This window comes from Mesoplodon mirus, assembly GCF_964341445.2.
Source record: "Mesoplodon mirus genome assembly, chromosome: X".
Classification (NCBI taxonomy): Eukaryota; Metazoa; Chordata; class Mammalia; order Artiodactyla; family Ziphiidae; genus Mesoplodon; species Mesoplodon mirus.
The window spans coordinates 7,319,771-7,339,578 of NC_138981.1; the positions used below are offsets into that span (position 1 = coordinate 7,319,771).

The following is a 19,808-nucleotide window of genomic DNA, read 5'->3' on the forward strand; positions in this document are numbered from 1 at the left end:
AAAACTGAATCAAAAAGAAATAGGTAATTTGAACAGACCAATCACTAGAGATGAAATAGAATCTGTAGTTTTAAAACTCCCCCACAGGGCTTCCCTGGTGGTGCAGTGGTTAAGGATCCACCTGCCAATGCAGGGGACATGGGTTTGATCCCTGATTTGGGAAGATCCCACATGCTGCGGAGCAACTAAGACCGTGTGCCACAACTACTGAGCCTGTGCTCTAGAGCCCACGAGCCACAACTACTGAGCCCATGTGCCACAACTACTGAAGCCTGTGTGTCTAGAACCCGCAATGAAGAGTAGCCCCTGCTTACCACAACTAGAGAAAGCCCGTGCACAGCAACAAAGACCCAGTGCAGCCAAAAATAAAATAAATAAATTTATTTTTTTTAAAAACTCCCTCACAAACAAAAGTCCAGGACCAGATGGCTTCACAGGCAAGTCCTACCAAACATACAAAGAAGAAATTATACTGATCCTTCTCAAACTCTTCCAAGAAACTGAAGAGAAGCGAACAATCCCAAAGACATTCTATGAAGCCACCATCACCCTGATACCAAAAGCAGACAAAGACACCACCAAAAAAGAAAATTATAGGCCAATATCTTTGATGAATATAGATGCAAAAATTCTCAACAACATATAGCAAGCTGGATCCAACAACACATAAAAAAGATCAGCCTTTTCCTCAGCTTCCGCTAAGGTGCTTGGTCCTTCCGAGGAAGCTAAGGCCGCGTTGGGGTGAGGCCCTCACTTCATCCGGCGACTAGCACCACGCCCAGCAGACCCTGCCTAGCCCTCGCCCGCACCATGGCCTCCGTCTCGGAGCTCGCCTGCATCTACTCGGCCCTCATCCTGCATGACGATGAGGTGATGGTCACGGAGGATAAGATCAATGCCCTCATTAAAGCAGCCGGTGTAAATGTTGAACCTTTCTGGCCAGGCTTGTTTGCAAAGGCTTTGGCCAATGTCAACATCGGGAGCCTCATCTGCAATGTGGGGGCAGGTGGACCTGCCCCAGCACCTGGTGCTACACCAGCAGGAGGTCCTGCCCCCTCCACCACTGCTGCCCCAGCTGAGGAGAAGAAAGTGGAAGCAAAGAAAGAAGAATCTGAAGAGTCTGATGATGACATGGGCTTTGGTCTTTTTGACTAAACAAACCTCTTTAGTAGCACGTTCAATAAAAAGCTGAGTTCTTTGCAAAAAAAAAAAAAAAAGATCATACACCATAACCAAGTGGGATTCATCCCACATTCATAAGGATGGTTCAACATATGCAAATTAATCAATGTGATACACCACATAAACAAAAGTCAAAAACCACTTGATCACCTCAATAGATGCAGAAAAAACATTTGACAAAATTCAACATCCATTCATGAGAAACATTCTTACCAAAGTGGGTACAGAGGGAATATATCAACATAATAAAAGCTATTTATGACAAACCCAGAGCCAATATAATACTCAATGGTGAAAAGTTGAAAGCCTTCCCACTAAAATCTGGAATAAGACAAGGATACCCACTTCCACCTCTTCTATTCCACATAGTATTGGAAGTCCTAGCCACAGCAATCAGACACGTTCCTTTAAAAAGCAATGTGTCTTTACCTTAAAAAAAAAAAAAAGGTATCCAAATTGGAACAGGTAAAATCGTCATTATATGCAGAGGACATGACTCTATATATAGAAAACCCTAAAGACTCCACACAAATACTAGAACTGATCAGTGAATTCAGAAACGTAGCAGGATACAAGATTAACATACAGAAATCGGTTGCATTTCTTTACACCAACAATGAAATATCAGAAAGGGAATGTAAAAAACCAATACCTTTCAAAATCACACCCTCAGGACTTCCCTGGTGGTCCACTGGCTAAGACTCCACAATCCCAATGCAGGGGGCCCAGGTTCCATCCCTGGTCAGGGAACTAGATCCCACACGCCACAACTAAGAGTTTGAATGCCACAACTAAAGGTTCCACATGCCACAACTAAAGATCCCGCATGCCGCAACTAAAGATCCTGCACACAGCAATGAAGACCCCGCACGTGGCAAATAAGACCCAGCACAGCCAAATAAATAAACATTGAAAAAAATGCACCCCAAAAAATAAAATACTTAGGAATAAATCTGACCAAGGAGGTGAAAGACTTGTATGCTGAGAACTATAAAACGTTAAAGGAAATTGAAGATGATTCAAAGAAATGGAAAGATATCCCATGCTCTTGGATTGGAAGAATTTCCATTGTGAAACTGACTATACTACCCAAAGCAATCTACAGATTTAATGCAATCCCTATCAAATGACCCATGACATTTTTCACAGAACTAGAACAAATAATCCTAAAATTTATATGGAACCATAAAACATCCAGAATTGCCAAAGCAATCCTGAAGAAAAAGAACAAAGCAACAGGCATAACCCTCCCAGACCTAAGACAATACTACAAAGCTATAGTAATCAAAACAGCGTGGTATTGGCACAAAAACAGACATATGGATCAATGGAACAGAACAGAGCACGCAGAAATTAACCCACACACCTATAGTCAATTAATTTTTGACAAAAAAGGCAAGAATATACAATGGGAAAAAGTCTCTTCAGCAAGTGGTGCTGGGAAAGTCGGACAGCTGCATGTAAATCAATGAATTTAAAACACACCCTCTCACCATACACAAAAATAAACTCAAAATGGCTTAAAGACTTAAACGTAAGACGACACCATAGAACTCCTAGAAAGGAACACAGGCAAAACATTCTCTGACATAAATTGTACCAATGTTTTCTTAGGTCAGTCTCCCAAGGCAATAGGAATAAAAGCAAAAATAAACAAATGGGACCTAATCAAACATACAAGCTTTTGCACAGCAAAGGAAACCATTAACAAAACGAAAAGACGATCTACAAAACGGGAGAAAATATTTGCAAACAATGCAACTGAGAAGGGCTTAATTTCCAAAATATATAAACAGCTCATACAACTCAACAACAAAAAAATAAATGAACCCATCAAAACAGGGGCAGAAGATCTAAAAAGACATTTCTTCAAAGAAGAAATACAAATAGCTAATAGGCACATGAAAAGATGCTCAAAATCACTAATTATCAGAGAAATGAAAATCAAAACTACAATAAGGTACCATCTCACACTGGTCAGGACGGCCATCATGAAAAACTCTACAAATAACAAATGCTGGAGAGGATGTGGAGAAAAGGGAACCCTCTTACATTGTTGGTGGGAATATAAATGGGTACAGCCACTTTGGAGAACAGTGTGGAGGTTCCTTAAAAAACTAAAAATTGAATTACCATATGATCCAGCAATCCCACTCCTGGGCATATACCCAGACAAAACTCTAATCCAAAGAGATACATGCACCCCTATGTTCATAGCAGCACTATTCACAATAGCCAAGACATGGAAACAACCTAAGTGTCCACTGACAGATGAATGGATAAAGAAGATGTGGTACATGTGTACAATGGACTAGTACTCAGCCATAAAAAAGAACAAAAAATAATGCCATTTGCAGCAACATGGATGCAACTAGAGATTATCATACTAAGTGAAATAAGTCAGAAAGAGAAAGACAAATACCATGTGATATCACTTATATGTGGAATCTAAAATATGACACAAATGAACTTATCTATGAAACAGCAACAGACTCATGGACATAGAGAACAGACTTGTGGTTGCCAAGGGGGAGGAGGTTGGGGGAGGGATGGATTGGGAGGTTGGGGTTAACAGATGTAAACTATTATACATGGAATAGATAAACAAGGCCCTACTGTATAGCACATGGAACTATATTCAGTATCCTATGATAAACCATAACGGAAAAGAATATAAAAAAAGAATGTATATATATGTATAACTGAATCACTATGCTGTACAGCAGAAATTAACACAACATTGTAAATTTACTATACTTCAATAAAAAATAAACTGACCAAGAGAAAAAAAAAAGATTGGTGTGATTTTACTCTGTGTAAAGTCTACATTCAATGAAAAGCACTGTAAACAAATACGGCTCACTAGTTAATGCCATGCTTGCTGAAATACTTAAGGAGACATGTACTGATATCTGTAATTTACCACAAAATACATCAAGGGATAAGATGGATTGGGGCTTTCCTGGTGGCGCAGTGGTTAAGAATCCACCTGCCAATGCAGAGGACACGGGTTCGAGCCCTGGTCTGGGAAGATCCCACGTGCTACGGAGCAGCAAAGCTGGTGCAGCACAACTACTGAGCCAGCGCACCACAACTACGGAAGCCCACGCACCTACAGCCCATGCTCCGCAACAAGAGAAGCCACTGCAATGAGAAGCCTGTGCACCTCAAAGAACAGTAGCCCCACACCCCCACTCGCCGCAACTAGAGAAAGCCCGCGTGCAGCAATGAAGAACCAACACAGCCACATAAACAAATAAATAAAGTTATTTTCTAAAAAATTCTAGGTTAGCACTCCAATAGCAGAAAAGTTGACTTTATACTGAAGGAACTACTACACCCTGATCTTTTTTATCTCCCCTGACCAGGAACTCAGAACCCTGAGCTAATAATAAAGTGAGATTATGGGTGATTTTTTTTCTTTCTTTGTATCTTTCTGGGTACTTTAAGTTTTTATATTGCACATGTATTAATTTTTAATAAAGTTGTACAGTATCTTTATCAACATGTGAAGAACACATCTGGATTTTATAAATTGCTCTACATTCATAAGCATTCTTCTATTTCTCCATCAGAGGGCAGCATAAGCACAGTAAACAGCAAAAATAATTTCAAGGTGTTTGCTCTGAAACTGAATGCTGCTGTTCAGTGGTTGATTTTGACAGGCTGCTGGTACAAATTAATCATTAGACTGTTTATTTTTCTGATAAATGACTATATATTCACTGTAAAAACTGATATATAGGAGAAAAGACAAGTCACCTATAATCAGGGACCATCTGGCATTTATCTTCACATTTCTGTGTGTGATGGAAAGAGGAAGGTACATACTTTTTTAAAAGTCTGCTGACAAAAAGTCCCCCATACAATAATTTTCTAATCTACAATTCACACCAAATGTCTCTTGAGCATCTCCCTGCTTCCCTAAGTTCTCTGACACAGTGGTTTTTAAAGGCCGCCTAGTGTTCCAGCCTGTGGACACGTTGTACCTTGCTTCCCTGATTTAAATTGGTCATTTGGGTGTTTTAACTGTCTTTAAAGTATAAAAGATTTCCCATGTATAAAATATACATGGAAAACTGTACCACCCAATTAATCACTACTTGAATTTGATAGATGTTAATTGTTGCCATTTTTACTTAAGATATTTTGAAGAAAGAAAACTTGACAGGTAGGGTTGGAGGTCCCAATGTCCAATTAACTTCTCTCCTTCCATCCCCAAAGTCACCTCTGATCTGAAGCTGGTGCTTATTTTTCCCATCCTTGATCTCAGGCTTTAATTACAAAAGTATGTTCTGTAAACAGTATAATATTGTCCTGAGCTTTTAAATTCTACACATAAATGTAATCACCATGGCATGTCCTATATTCGCTTAACATTATGATTTACCCCCTGTTGATTTAGACCTAGTTAATTTTAACTGCTTTAAGGTATTATAATTTATACATAGAATTTATTAACACATTCCCTATTGATAAGCATTTAGGTGGTTTCTAATCATTGAGGATCACTGCACTTTGGACGGGGCAGGTGCGCATAGCTTCTCTACCTGTTTTACCTAGAGAAGAATTAAGTTTGGGATTCCAGAAGAGGAATGGTGGATTCGAAAGGGTCATTCCCTTCAGCTCTACCGGCTACTGCTGGATCACACTCCTGAATTACCAATTTTCAATTCAGTGGGTCGTGAATTAGTCCCATTTCCTCACTTCCTCTTTGTGGTAGGAGGCATGGCTTTAAGCATCTTGGAGGTTAAGCATCTCTTCATGGGCCCTGGCAACAAGGTTCTGTCTTTTGTGAATCCATTGCCTTTGCCTATTACCTGCTTGGGTTCTTTACCTTTTTCTTCTCGATTTGTACAAATTGTGTATCTATGTCTGATTCAGACCGGGTGTCTAGAGGAAGCACGTGGCGTGCACAAACAGGGTAATTTAAGGAGAGCTTGGGCTTCCCTGGTGGTGCAGTGGTTAACAATCCGCCTGCCAATGCAGGGAACACGGGTTCGAGCCCTGGTCAGGAAGATCCCACGTGCCACAGAGCAACTAAGCCCGTGCGCCACACCTACTGAGCCTGTGCTCTAGAGCCCACGAGCCACAACTACTGAGCCCGAGAGCCCAAACTACTGAAGCCCGCGCACCTACAGCCCGTGCTCCACAACAGGAGAAGCCACTGCAATGAGAGGCCTGCGCACCTCAACAAAGAGTAGCCCCCTACCCCCGCTCGCCACAACTAGAGAAAGCCTGCACACAGCAACGAAGACCCAACACAGCCACATAAACAAATAAATAAATTTTTTTTTTTTTAATTCTAGGTTAGCACTCCAATAGCAGAAAAGTTGACTTTATACTGAAAGAACTACTACACCCTGATCTTTTTTATCTCCCCTGCCCAGGAACTCAGAATCCTGAGCTAATAATAAAGTGAGATTACGGGTGATTTTTTTCTTTCGTTGTATTTTTCTGGGTACTTTAAGTTTTTTATATTGCACATGTATTAATTTTTAGTAAAGTTATAGAGTATCTTTATCAACATGTGAAGAACACATCCGGATTTTATAAATTGCTCTACATTCACAAGCATTCTTCTATTTCTCCATCAGAGGGCAGCATAAGCACAGTAAATAGCAAAAATAATTTCAAGGTGTTTGGTCTGAAATTGAATGCTGCTGTTCAGTGGTTTATTTTGACAGGCTGCTGGTACAAATTAATCATTAGATTGTTTATTTTTCTGATAAATGACTATATATTCACTGTAAAAACTGATATATAGGAGAAAAGACAAGTCACCTATAATCAGGGACCATCTGGCATTTATCTTCACATTTCTGTGTGTGATGAAAAGAGGAAGGTACATATTTTTTTTAAAGTCTGCTGACAAAAAGTCCCCCATACAATAATTTTCTAATCTACGCTTCACACCAAATGTCTCTTGAGCATTTCCCTGCTTCCCTAAGTTCTCTGACACGGTGATTTTTTTTTTATTTTTTATTTTTTTGTGTGGTGCACGGGCCTCTCACTGCTGTGGCCTCTCCCGTTGCGGAGCACAGGCTCCGGACGCACAGGCTCAGTGGCCATGGCTCACAGGCCTAGCCGCTCCACGGCATGTGGGATCTTCCCGGACCGGGGCACGAACCCGCGTCCCCTGCATCGGCAGGCGGGCTCTCAACCACTGTGCCACCAGGCAAGCCCTGACACGGTAATTTTTAAAGGCCGCCTGGTGTTCCAGCCTGTGGACACGTTGTACCTTGCTTCCCTGATTTAAATTGGTCATTTAGGTGTTTTAACTGTCTTTAAAGTATAAAAGATTTCCCATGTATAAAATATACATGGAAAACTGTACCACCCAATTAATCACTACTCGAATTTGATAGATGTTAACTGTTGCCATTTTTACTTTAGATATTTGGAAGAAAGAAAATTTGACAGGTAGGGTTGGAGGTCCCAATGTCCAATTAACTTCTCTCCTTCCATCCCCAAAGTCACCTCTGATCTGAAGCTGGTGCTTATTTTTCCTATCCTTGATCTCGGGCTTTAATTACAAAAGTATGTTCTGTAAACAATATAGTATTGTCCTGAGCTTTTAAATTCTACACATAAATGTAATCACCATGGCATGTCCTATATTCGCTTAACATTATGATTTACCCCCTGTTGATTTAGACCTAGTTAATTTTAACTGCTTTAAGGTATTATAATTTATACATAGAATTTATTAACACATTCCCTATTGATAAGCATTTAGGTGGTTTCTAATCATTGAGGATCACTGCTCTTTTGATATGGCAGGTGCACATAGCTTCTCTACCTGTTTTACCTAGAGAAGAATTAAGTTTGGGATTCCAGAAGACGAATGGTGGATTCGAAAGGGTCATTCCCTTCAGCTCTACCGGCTACTGCTGGATCACACTCCTGAATTACCAATTTTCAGTTCAGCGGGTCGTGAATTAGTCCCATTTCCTCACTTCCTCTTTGTGGTAGGAGGCATGGCTTTAAGCACCTTGGAGGTTAAGCATCTCTTCATGGTCCCTGGCAATAAGGTTTTGTCTTTTGTGAATCCATTGCCTTGGCTTATTACCTGCTTGGGTTCTTTACCTTTTGCTTATTGATTTGTACAAATTCTGTATCTATGTCTGATTCAGACCGGGTGTCTAGAAGAAGCACGTGGCGTGCACAAACAGGGTAATTTAAGGAGAGCTTGGGCTTCCCTGGTGGTGCAGTGGTTAACAATCCGCCTGCCAATGCAGGGAACACGGGTTCGAGCCCTGGTCCAGGAAGATCCCACATGCCACAGAGCAACTAAGCCCGTGCGCCACACCTACTGAGCCTGTGCTCTAGAGCCCACGAGCCACAACTACTGAGCCCGAGAGCCCAAACTACTGAAGCCCGCGCACCTACAGCCCGTGCTCCACAACAGGAGAAGCCACTGCAATGAGAGGCCTGCGCACCTCAACAAAGAGTAGCCCCCTACCCCCGCTCGCCACAACTAGAGAAAGCCTGCACACAGCAACGAAGACCCAACACAGCCACATAAACAAATAAATAAATTTTTTTTTTTTAAATTCTAGGTTAGCACTCCAATAGCAGAAAAGTTGACTTTATACTGAAAGAACTACTACACCCTGATCTTTTTTATCTCCCCTGCCCAGGAACTCAGAATCCTGAGCTAATAATAAAGTGAGATTACGGGTGATTTTTTTCTTTCGTTGTATTTTTCTGGGTACTTTAAGTTTTTTATATTGCACATGTATTAATTTTTAGTAAAGTTATAGAGTATCTTTATCAACATGTGAAGAACACATCCGGATTTTATAAATTGCTCTACATTCACAAGCATTCTTCTATTTCTCCATCGGAGGGCAGCATAAGCACAGTAAATAGCAAAAATAATTTCAAGGTGTTTGGTCTGAAATTGAATGCTGCTGTTCAGTGGTTTATTTTGACAGGCTGCTGGTACAAATTAATCATTAGATTGTTTATTTTTCTGATAAATGACTATATATTCACTGTAAAAACTGATATATAGGAGAAAAGACAAGTCACCTATAATCAGGGACCATCTGGCATTTATCTTCACATTTCTGTGTGTGATGAAAAGAGGAAGGTACATATTTTTTTTAAAGTCTGCTGACAAAAAGTCCCCCATACAATAATTTTCTAATCTACGCTTCACACCAAATGTCTCTTGAGCATTTCCCTGCTTCCCTAAGTTCTCTGACACGGTGATTTTTTTTTTATTTTTTATTTTTTTGTGTGGTGCACGGGCCTCTCACTGCTGTGGCCTCTCCCGTTGCGGAGCACAGGCTCCGGACGCACAGGCTCAGTGGCCATGGCTCACAGGCCTAGCCGCTCCACGGCATGTGGGATCTTCCCGGACCGGGGCACGAACCCGCGTCCCCTGCATCGGCAGGCGGGCTCTCAACCACTGTGCCACCAGGCAAGCCCTGACACGGTAATTTTTAAAGGCCGCCTGGTGTTCCAGCCTGTGGACACGTTGTACCTTGCTTCCCTGATTTAAATTGGTCATTTAGGTGTTTTAACTGTCTTTAAAGTATAAAAGATTTCCCATGTATAAAATATACATGGAAAACTGTACCACCCAATTAATCACTACTCGAATTTGATAGATGTTAACTGTTGCCATTTTTACTTTAGATATTTGGAAGAAAGAAAATTTGACAGGTAGGGTTGGAGGTCCCAATGTCCAATTAACTTCTCTCCTTCCATCCCCAAAGTCACCTCTGATCTGAAGCTGGTGCTTATTTTTCCTATCCTTGATCTCGGGCTTTAATTACAAAAGTATGTTCTGTAAACAATATAGTATTGTCCTGAGCTTTTAAATTCTACACATAAATGTAATCACCATGGCATGTCCTATATTCGCTTAACATTATGATTTACCCCCTGTTGATTTAGACCTAGTTAATTTTAACTGCTTTAAGGTATTATAATTTATACATAGAATTTATTAACACATTCCCTATTGATAAGCATTTAGGTGGTTTCTAATCATTGAGGATCACTGCTCTTTTGATATGGCAGGTGCACATAGCTTCTCTACCTGTTTTACCTAGAGAAGAATTAAGTTTGGGATTCCAGAAGACGAATGGTGGATTCGAAAGGGTCATTCCCTTCAGCTCTACCGGCTACTGCTGGATCACACTCCTGAATTACCAATTTTCAGTTCAGCGGGTCGTGAATTAGTCCCATTTCCTCACTTCCTCTTTGTGGTAGGAGGCATGGCTTTAAGCACCTTGGAGGTTAAGCATCTCTTCATGGTCCCTGGCAATAAGGTTTTGTCTTTTGTGAATCCATTGCCTTGGCTTATTACCTGCTTGGGTTCTTTACCTTTTGCTTATTGATTTGTACAAATTCTGTATCTATGTCTGATTCAGACCGGGTGTCTAGAAGAAGCACGTGGCGTGCACAAACAGGGTAATTTAAGGAGAGCTTGGGCTTCCCTGGTGGTGCAGTGGTTAACAATCCGCCTGCCAATGCAGGGAACACGGGTTCGAGCCCTGGTCCAGGAAGATCCCACATGCCACAGAGCAACTAAGCCCGTGCGCCACACCTACTGAGCCTGTGCTCTAGAGCCCACGAGCCACAACTACTGAGCCCGAGAGCCCAAACTACTGAAGCCCGCGCACCTACAGCCCGTGCTCCACAACAGGAGAAGCCACTGCAATGAGAGGCCTGCGCACCTCAACAAAGAGTAGCCCCCTACCCCCGCTCGCCACAACTAGAGAAAGCCTGCACACAGCAACGAAGACCCAACACAGCCACATAAACAAATAAATAAATTTTTTTTTTTTAAATTCTAGGTTAGCACTCCAATAGCAGAAAAGTTGACTTTATACTGAAAGAACTACTACACCCTGATCTTTTTTATCTCCCCTGCCCAGGAACTCAGAATCCTGAGCTAATAATAAAGTGAGATTACGGGTGATTTTTTTCTTTCGTTGTATTTTTCTGGGTACTTTAAGTTTTTTATATTGCACATGTATTAATTTTTAGTAAAGTTATAGAGTATCTTTATCAACATGTGAAGAACACATCCGGATTTTATAAATTGCTCTACATTCACAAGCATTCTTCTATTTCTCCATCGGAGGGCAGCATAAGCACAGTAAATAGCAAAAATAATTTCAAGGTGTTTGGTCTGAAATTGAATGCTGCTGTTCAGTGGTTTATTTTGACAGGCTGCTGGTACAAATTAATCATTAGATTGTTTATTTTTCTGATAAATGACTATATATTCACTGTAAAAACTGATATATAGGAGAAAAGACAAGTCACCTATAATCAGGGACCATCTGGCATTTATCTTCACATTTCTGTGTGTGATGAAAAGAGGAAGGTACATATTTTTTTTAAAGTCTGCTGACAAAAAGTCCCCCATACAATAATTTTCTAATCTACGCTTCACACCAAATGTCTCTTGAGCATTTCCCTGCTTCCCTAAGTTCTCTGACACGGTGATTTTTTTTTTATTTTTTATTTTTTTGTGTGGTGCACGGGCCTCTCACTGCTGTGGCCTCTCCCGTTGCGGAGCACAGGCTCCGGACGCACAGGCTCAGTGGCCATGGCTCACAGGCCTAGCCGCTCCACGGCATGTGGGATCTTCCCGGACCGGGGCACGAACCCGCGTCCCCTGCATCGGCAGGCGGGCTCTCAACCACTGTGCCACCAGGCAAGCCCTGACACGGTAATTTTTAAAGGCCGCCTGGTGTTCCAGCCTGTGGACACGTTGTACCTTGCTTCCCTGATTTAAATTGGTCATTTAGGTGTTTTAACTGTCTTTAAAGTATAAAAGATTTCCCATGTATAAAATATACATGGAAAACTGTACCACCCAATTAATCACTACTCGAATTTGATAGATGTTAACTGTTGCCATTTTTACTTTAGATATTTGGAAGAAAGAAAATTTGACAGGTAGGGTTGGAGGTCCCAATGTCCAATTAACTTCTCTCCTTCCATCCCCAAAGTCACCTCTGATCTGAAGCTGGTGCTTATTTTTCCTATCCTTGATCTCGGGCTTTAATTACAAAAGTATGTTCTGTAAACAATATAGTATTGTCCTGAGCTTTTAAATTCTACACATAAATGTAATCACCATGGCATGTCCTATATTCGCTTAACATTATGATTTACCCCCTGTTGATTTAGACCTAGTTAATTTTAACTGCTTTAAGGTATTATAATTTATACATAGAATTTATTAACACATTCCCTATTGATAAGCATTTAGGTGGTTTCTAATCATTGAGGATCACTGCTCTTTTGATATGGCAGGTGCACATAGCTTCTCTACCTGTTTTACCTAGAGAAGAATTAAGTTTGGGATTCCAGAAGACGAATGGTGGATTCGAAAGGGTCATTCCCTTCAGCTCTACCGGCTACTGCTGGATCACACTCCTGAATTACCAATTTTCAGTTCAGCGGGTCGTGAATTAGTCCCATTTCCTCACTTCCTCTTTGTGGTAGGAGGCATGGCTTTAAGCACCTTGGAGGTTAAGCATCTCTTCATGGTCCCTGGCAATAAGGTTTTGTCTTTTGTGAATCCATTGCCTTGGCTTATTACCTGCTTGGGTTCTTTACCTTTTGCTTATTGATTTGTACAAATTCTGTATCTATGTCTGATTCAGACCGGGTGTCTAGAAGAAGCACGTGGCGTGCACAAACAGGGTAATTTAAGGAGAGCTTGGGCTTCCCTGGTGGTGCAGTGGTTAACAATCCGCCTGCCAATGCAGGGAACACGGGTTCGAGCCCTGGTCCAGGAAGATCCCACATGCCACAGAGCAACTAAGCCCGTGCGCCACACCTACTGAGCCTGTGCTCTAGAGCCCACGAGCCACAACTACTGAGCCCGAGAGCCCAAACTACTGAAGCCCGCGCACCTACAGCCCGTGCTCCACAACAGGAGAAGCCACTGCAATGAGAGGCCTGCGCACCTCAACAAAGAGTAGCCCCCTACCCCCGCTCGCCACAACTAGAGAAAGCCTGCACACAGCAACGAAGACCCAACACAGCCACATAAACAAATAAATAAATTTTTTTTTTTTTAATTCTAGGTTAGCACTCCAATAGCAGAAAAGTTGACTTTATACTGAAAGAACTACTACACCCTGATCTTTTTTATCTCCCCTGCCCAGGAACTCAGAATCCTGAGCTAATAATAAAGTGAGATTACGGGTGATTTTTTTCTTTCGTTGTATTTTTCTGGGTACTTTAAGTTTTTTATATTGCACATGTATTAATTTTTAGTAAAGTTATAGAGTATCTTTATCAACATGTGAAGAACACATCCGGATTTTATAAATTGCTCTACATTCACAAGCATTCTTCTATTTCTCCATCGGAGGGCAGCATAAGCACAGTAAATAGCAAAAATAATTTCAAGGTGTTTGGTCTGAAATTGAATGCTGCTGTTCAGTGGTTTATTTTGACAGGCTGCTGGTACAAATTAATCATTAGATTGTTTATTTTTCTGATAAATGACTATATATTCACTGTAAAAACTGATATATAGGAGAAAAGACAAGTCACCTATAATCAGGGACCATCTGGCATTTATCTTCACATTTCTGTGTGTGATGAAAAGAGGAAGGTACATATTTTTTTTAAAGTCTGCTGACAAAAAGTCCCCCATACAATAATTTTCTAATCTACGCTTCACACCAAATGTCTCTTGAGCATTTCCCTGCTTCCCTAAGTTCTCTGACACGGTGATTTTTTTTTTATTTTTTATTTTTTTGTGTGGTGCACGGGCCTCTCACTGCTGTGGCCTCTCCCGTTGCGGAGCACAGGCTCCGGACGCACAGGCTCAGTGGCCATGGCTCACAGGCCTAGCCGCTCCACGGCATGTGGGATCTTCCCGGACCGGGGCACGAACCCGCGTCCCCTGCATCGGCAGGCGGGCTCTCAACCACTGTGCCACCAGGCAAGCCCTGACACGGTAATTTTTAAAGGCCGCCTGGTGTTCCAGCCTGTGGACACGTTGTACCTTGCTTCCCTGATTTAAATTGGTCATTTAGGTGTTTTAACTGTCTTTAAAGTATAAAAGATTTCCCATGTATAAAATATACATGGAAAACTGTACCACCCAATTAATCACTACTCGAATTTGATAGATGTTAACTGTTGCCATTTTTACTTTAGATATTTGGAAGAAAGAAAATTTGACAGGTAGGGTTGGAGGTCCCAATGTCCAATTAACTTCTCTCCTTCCATCCCCAAAGTCACCTCTGATCTGAAGCTGGTGCTTATTTTTCCTATCCTTGATCTCGGGCTTTAATTACAAAAGTATGTTCTGTAAACAATATAGTATTGTCCTGAGCTTTTAAATTCTACACATAAATGTAATCACCATGGCATGTCCTATATTCGCTTAACATTATGATTTACCCCCTGTTGATTTAGACCTAGTTAATTTTAACTGCTTTAAGGTATTATAATTTATACATAGAATTTATTAACACATTCCCTATTGATAAGCATTTAGGTGGTTTCTAATCATTGAGGATCACTGCTCTTTTGATATGGCAGGTGCACATAGCTTCTCTACCTGTTTTACCTAGAGAAGAATTAAGTTTGGGATTCCAGAAGACGAATGGTGGATTCGAAAGGGTCATTCCCTTCAGCTCTACCGGCTACTGCTGGATCACACTCCTGAATCACCAATTTTCAGTTCAGCGGGTCGTGAATTAGTCCCATTTCCTCACTTCCTCTTTGTGGTAGGAGGCATGGCTTTAAGCACCTTGGAGGTTAAGCATCTCTTCATGGTCCCTGGCAATAAGGTTTTGTCTTTTGTGAATCCATTGCCTTGGCTTATTACCTGCTTGGGTTCTTTACCTTTTGCTTATTGATTTGTACAAATTCTGTATCTATGTCTGATTCAGACCGGGTGTCTAGAAGAAGCACGTGGCGTGCACAAACAGGGTAATTTAAGGAGAGCTTGGGCTTCCCTGGTGGTGCAGTGGTTAACAATCCGCCTGCCAATGCAGGGAACACGGGTTCGAGCCCTGGTCCAGGAAGATCCCACATGCCACAGAGCAACTAAGCCCGTGCGCCACACCTACTGAGCCTGTGCTCTAGAGCCCACGAGCCACAACTACTGAGCCCGAGAGCCCAAACTACTGAAGCCCGCGCACCTACAGCCCGTGCTCCACAACAGGAGAAGCCACTGCAATGAGAGGCCTGCGCACCTCAACAAAGAGTAGCCCCCTACCCCCGCTCGCCACAACTAGAGAAAGCCTGCACACAGCAACGAAGACCCAACACAGCCACATAAACAAATAAATAAATTTTTTTTTTTTAAATTCTAGGTTAGCACTCCAATAGCAGAAAAGTTGACTTTATACTGAAAGAACTACTACACCCTGATCTTTTTTATCTCCCCTGCCCAGGAACTCAGAATCCTGAGCTAATAATAAAGTGAGATTACGGGTGATTTTTTTCTTTCGTTGTATTTTTCTGGGTACTTTAAGTTTTTTATATTGCACATGTATTAATTTTTAGTAAAGTTATAGAGTATCTTTATCAACATGTGAAGAACACATCCGGATTTTATAAATTGCTCTACATTCACAAGCATTCTTCTATTTCTCCATCGGAGGGCAGCATAAGCACAGTAAATAGCAAAAATAATTTCAAGGTGTTTGGTCTGAAATTGAATGCTGCTGTTCAGTGGTTTATTTTGACAGGCTGCTGGTACAAATTAATCATTAGATTGTTTATTTTTCTGATAAATGACTATATATTCACTGTAAAAACTGATATATAGGAGAAAAGACAAGTCACCTATAATCAGGGACCATCTGGCATTTATCTTCACATTTCTGTGTGTGATGAAAAGAGGAAGGTACATATTTTTTTTAAAGTCTGCTGACAAAAAGTCCCCCATACAATAATTTTCTAATCTACGCTTCACACCAAATGTCTCTTGAGCATTTCCCTGCTTCCCTAAGTTCTCTGACACGGTGATTTTTTTTTTATTTTTTATTTTTTTGTGTGGTGCACGGGCCTCTCACTGCTGTGGCCTCTCCCGTTGCGGAGCACAGGCTCCGGACGCACAGGCTCAGTGGCCATGGCTCACAGGCCTAGCCGCTCCACGGCATGTGGGATCTTCCCGGACCGGGGCACGAACCCGCGTCCCCTGCATCGGCAGGCGGGCTCTCAACCACTGTGCCACCAGGCAAGCCCTGACACGGTAATTTTTAAAGGCCGCCTGGTGTTCCAGCCTGTGGACACGTTGTACCTTGCTTCCCTGATTTAAATTGGTCATTTAGGTGTTTTAACTGTCTTTAAAGTATAAAAGATTTCCCATGTATAAAATATACATGGAAAACTGTACCACCCAATTAATCACTACTCGAATTTGATAGATGTTAACTGTTGCCATTTTTACTTTAGATATTTGGAAGAAAGAAAATTTGACAGGTAGGGTTGGAGGTCCCAATGTCCAATTAACTTCTCTCCTTCCATCCCCAAAGTCACCTCTGATCTGAAGCTGGTGCTTATTTTTCCTATCCTTGATCTCGGGCTTTAATTACAAAAGTATGTTCTGTAAACAATATAGTATTGTCCTGAGCTTTTAAATTCTACACATAAATGTAATCACCATGGCATGTCCTATATTCGCTTAACATTATGATTTACCCCCTGTTGATTTAGACCTAGTTAATTTTAACTGCTTTAAGGTATTATAATTTATACATAGAATTTATTAACACATTCCCTATTGATAAGCATTTAGGTGGTTTCTAATCATTGAGGATCACTGCTCTTTTGATATGGCAGGTGCACATAGCTTCTCTACCTGTTTTACCTAGAGAAGAATTAAGTTTGGGATTCCAGAAGACGAATGGTGGATTCGAAAGGGTCATTCCCTTCAGCTCTACCGGCTACTGCTGGATCACACTCCTGAATTACCAATTTTCAGTTCAGCGGGTCGTGAATTAGTCCCATTTCCTCACTTCCTCTTTGTGGTAGGAGGCATGGCTTTAAGCACCTTGGAGGTTAAGCATCTCTTCATGGTCCCTGGCAATAAGGTTTTGTCTTTTGTGAATCCATTGCCTTGGCTTATTACCTGCTTGGGTTCTTTACCTTTTGCTTATTGATTTGTACAAATTCTGTATCTATGTCTGATTCAGACCGGGTGTCTAGAAGAAGCACGTGGCGTGCACAAACAGGGTAATTTAAGGAGAGCTTGGGCTTCCCTGGTGGTGCAGTGGTTAACAATCCGCCTGCCAATGCAGGGAACACGGGTTCGAGCCCTGGTCCAGGAAGATCCCACATGCCACAGAGCAACTAAGCCCGTGCGCCACACCTACTGAGCCTGTGCTCTAGAGCCCACGAGCCACAACTACTGAGCCCGAGAGCCCAAACTACTGAAGCCCGCGCACCTACAGCCCGTGCTCCACAACAGGAGAAGCCACTGCAATGAGAGGCCTGCGCACCTCAACAAAGAGTAGCCCCCTACCCCCGCTCGCCACAACTAGAGAAAGCCTGCACACAGCAACGAAGACCCAACACAGCCACATAAACAAATAAATAAATTTTTTTTTTTTTAAATTCTAGGTTAGCACTCCAATAGCAGAAAAGTTGACTTTATACTGAAAGAACTACTACACCCTGATCTTTTTTATCTCCCCTGCCCAGGAACTCAGAATCCTGAGCTAATAATAAAGTGAGATTACGGGTGATTTTTTTCTTTCGTTGTATTTTTCTGGGTACTTTAAGTTTTTTATATTGCACATGTATTAATTTTTAGTAAAGTTATAGAGTATCTTTATCAACATGTGAAGAACACATCCGGATTTTATAAATTGCTCTACATTCACAAGCATTCTTCTATTTCTCCATCGGAGGGCAGCATAAGCACAGTAAATAGCAAAAATAATTTCAAGGTGTTTGGTCTGAAATTGAATGCTGCTGTTCAGTGGTTTATTTTGACAGGCTGCTGGTACAAATTAATCATTAGATTGTTTATTTTTCTGATAAATGACTATATATTCACTGTAAAAACTGATATATAGGAGAAAAGACAAGTCACCTATAATCAGGGACCATCTGGCATTTATCTTCACATTTCTGTGTGTGATGAAAAGAGGAAGGTACATATTTTTTTTAAAGTCTGCTGACAAAAAGTCCCCCATACAATAATTTTCTAATCTACGCTTCACACCAAATGTCTCTTGAGCATTTCCCTGCTTCCCTAAGTTCTCTGACACGGTGATTTTTTTTTTATTTTTTATTTTTTTGTGTGGTGCACGGGCCTCTCACTGCTGTGGCCTCTCCCGTTGCGGAGCACAGGCTCCGGACGCACAGGCTCAGTGGCCATGGCTCACAGGCCTAGCCGCTCCACGGCATGTGGGATCTTCCCGGACCGGGGCACGAACCCGCGTCCCCTGCATCGGCAGGCGGGCTCTCAACCACTGTGCCACCAGGCAAGCCCTGACACGGTAATTTTTAAAGGCCGCCTGGTGTTCCAGCCTGTGGACACGTTGTACCTTGCTTCCCTGATTTAAATTGGTCATTTAGGTGTTTTAACTGTCTTTAAAGTATAAAAGATTTCCCATGTATAAAATATACATGGAAAACTGTACCACCCAATTAATCACTACTCGAATTTGATAGATGTTAACTGTTGCCATTTTTACTTTAGATATTTGGAAGAAAGAAAATTTGACAGGTAGGGTTGGAGGTCCCAATGTCCAATTAACTTCTCTCCTTCCATCCCCAAAGTCACCTCTGATCTGAAGCTGGTGCTTATTTTTCCTATCCTTGATCTCGGGCTTTAATTACAAAAGTATGTTCTGTAAACAATATAGTATTGTCCTGAGCTTTTAAATTCTACACATAAATGTAATCACCATGGCATGTCCTATATTCGCTTAACATTATGATTTACCCCCTGTTGATTTAGACCTAGTTAATTTTAACTGCTTTAAGGTATTATAATTTATACATAGAATTTATTAACACATTCCCTATTGATAAGCATTTAGGTGGTTTCTAATCATTGAGGATCACTGCTCTTTTGATATGGCAGGTGCACATAGCTTCTCTACCTGTTTTACCTAGAGAAGAATTAAGTTTGGGATTCCAGAAGACGAATGGTGGATTCGAAAGGGTCATTCCCTTCAGCTCTACCGGCTACTGCTGGATCACACTCCTGAATTACCAATTTTCAGTTCAGCGGGTCGTGAATTAGTCCCATTTCCTCACTTCCTCTTTGTGGTAGGAGGCATGGCTTTAAGCACCTTGGAGGTTAAGCATCTCTTCATGGTCCCTGGCAATAAGGTTTTGTCTTTTGTGAATCCATTGCCTTGGCTTATTACCTGCTTGGGTTCTTTACCTTTTGCTTATTGATTTGTACAAATTCTGTATCTATGTCTGATTCAGACCGGGTGTCTAGAAGAAGCACGTGGCGTGCACAAACAGGGTAATTTAAGGAGAGCTTGGGCTTCCCTGGTGGTGCAGTGGTTAACAATCCGCCTGCCAATGCAGGGAACACGGGTTCGAGCCCTGGTCCAGGAAGATCCCACATGCCACAGAGCAACTAAGCCCGTGCGCCACACCTACTGAGCCTGTGCTCTAGAGCCCACGAGCCACAACTACTGAGCCCG

At 41.6% G+C, this 19,808-nt stretch overlaps 1 protein-coding gene across 1 annotated transcript; it reads left to right on the top strand.

Moving 5' to 3' along the window:
• The first annotated feature begins 687 nt into the window (after positions 1-687).
• LOC309797063 (large ribosomal subunit protein P1-like) lies at positions 688-1,191 on the top strand. The gene has a single exon (XM_082610493.1). It carries the CDS (start codon positions 811-813, stop codon positions 1,153-1,155), a length of 345 nt encoding a protein of 114 aa, XP_082466619.1. The 5' UTR covers positions 688-810; the 3' UTR covers positions 1,156-1,191.
• The last annotated feature ends 18,617 nt before the right edge of the window (positions 1,192-19,808 follow it).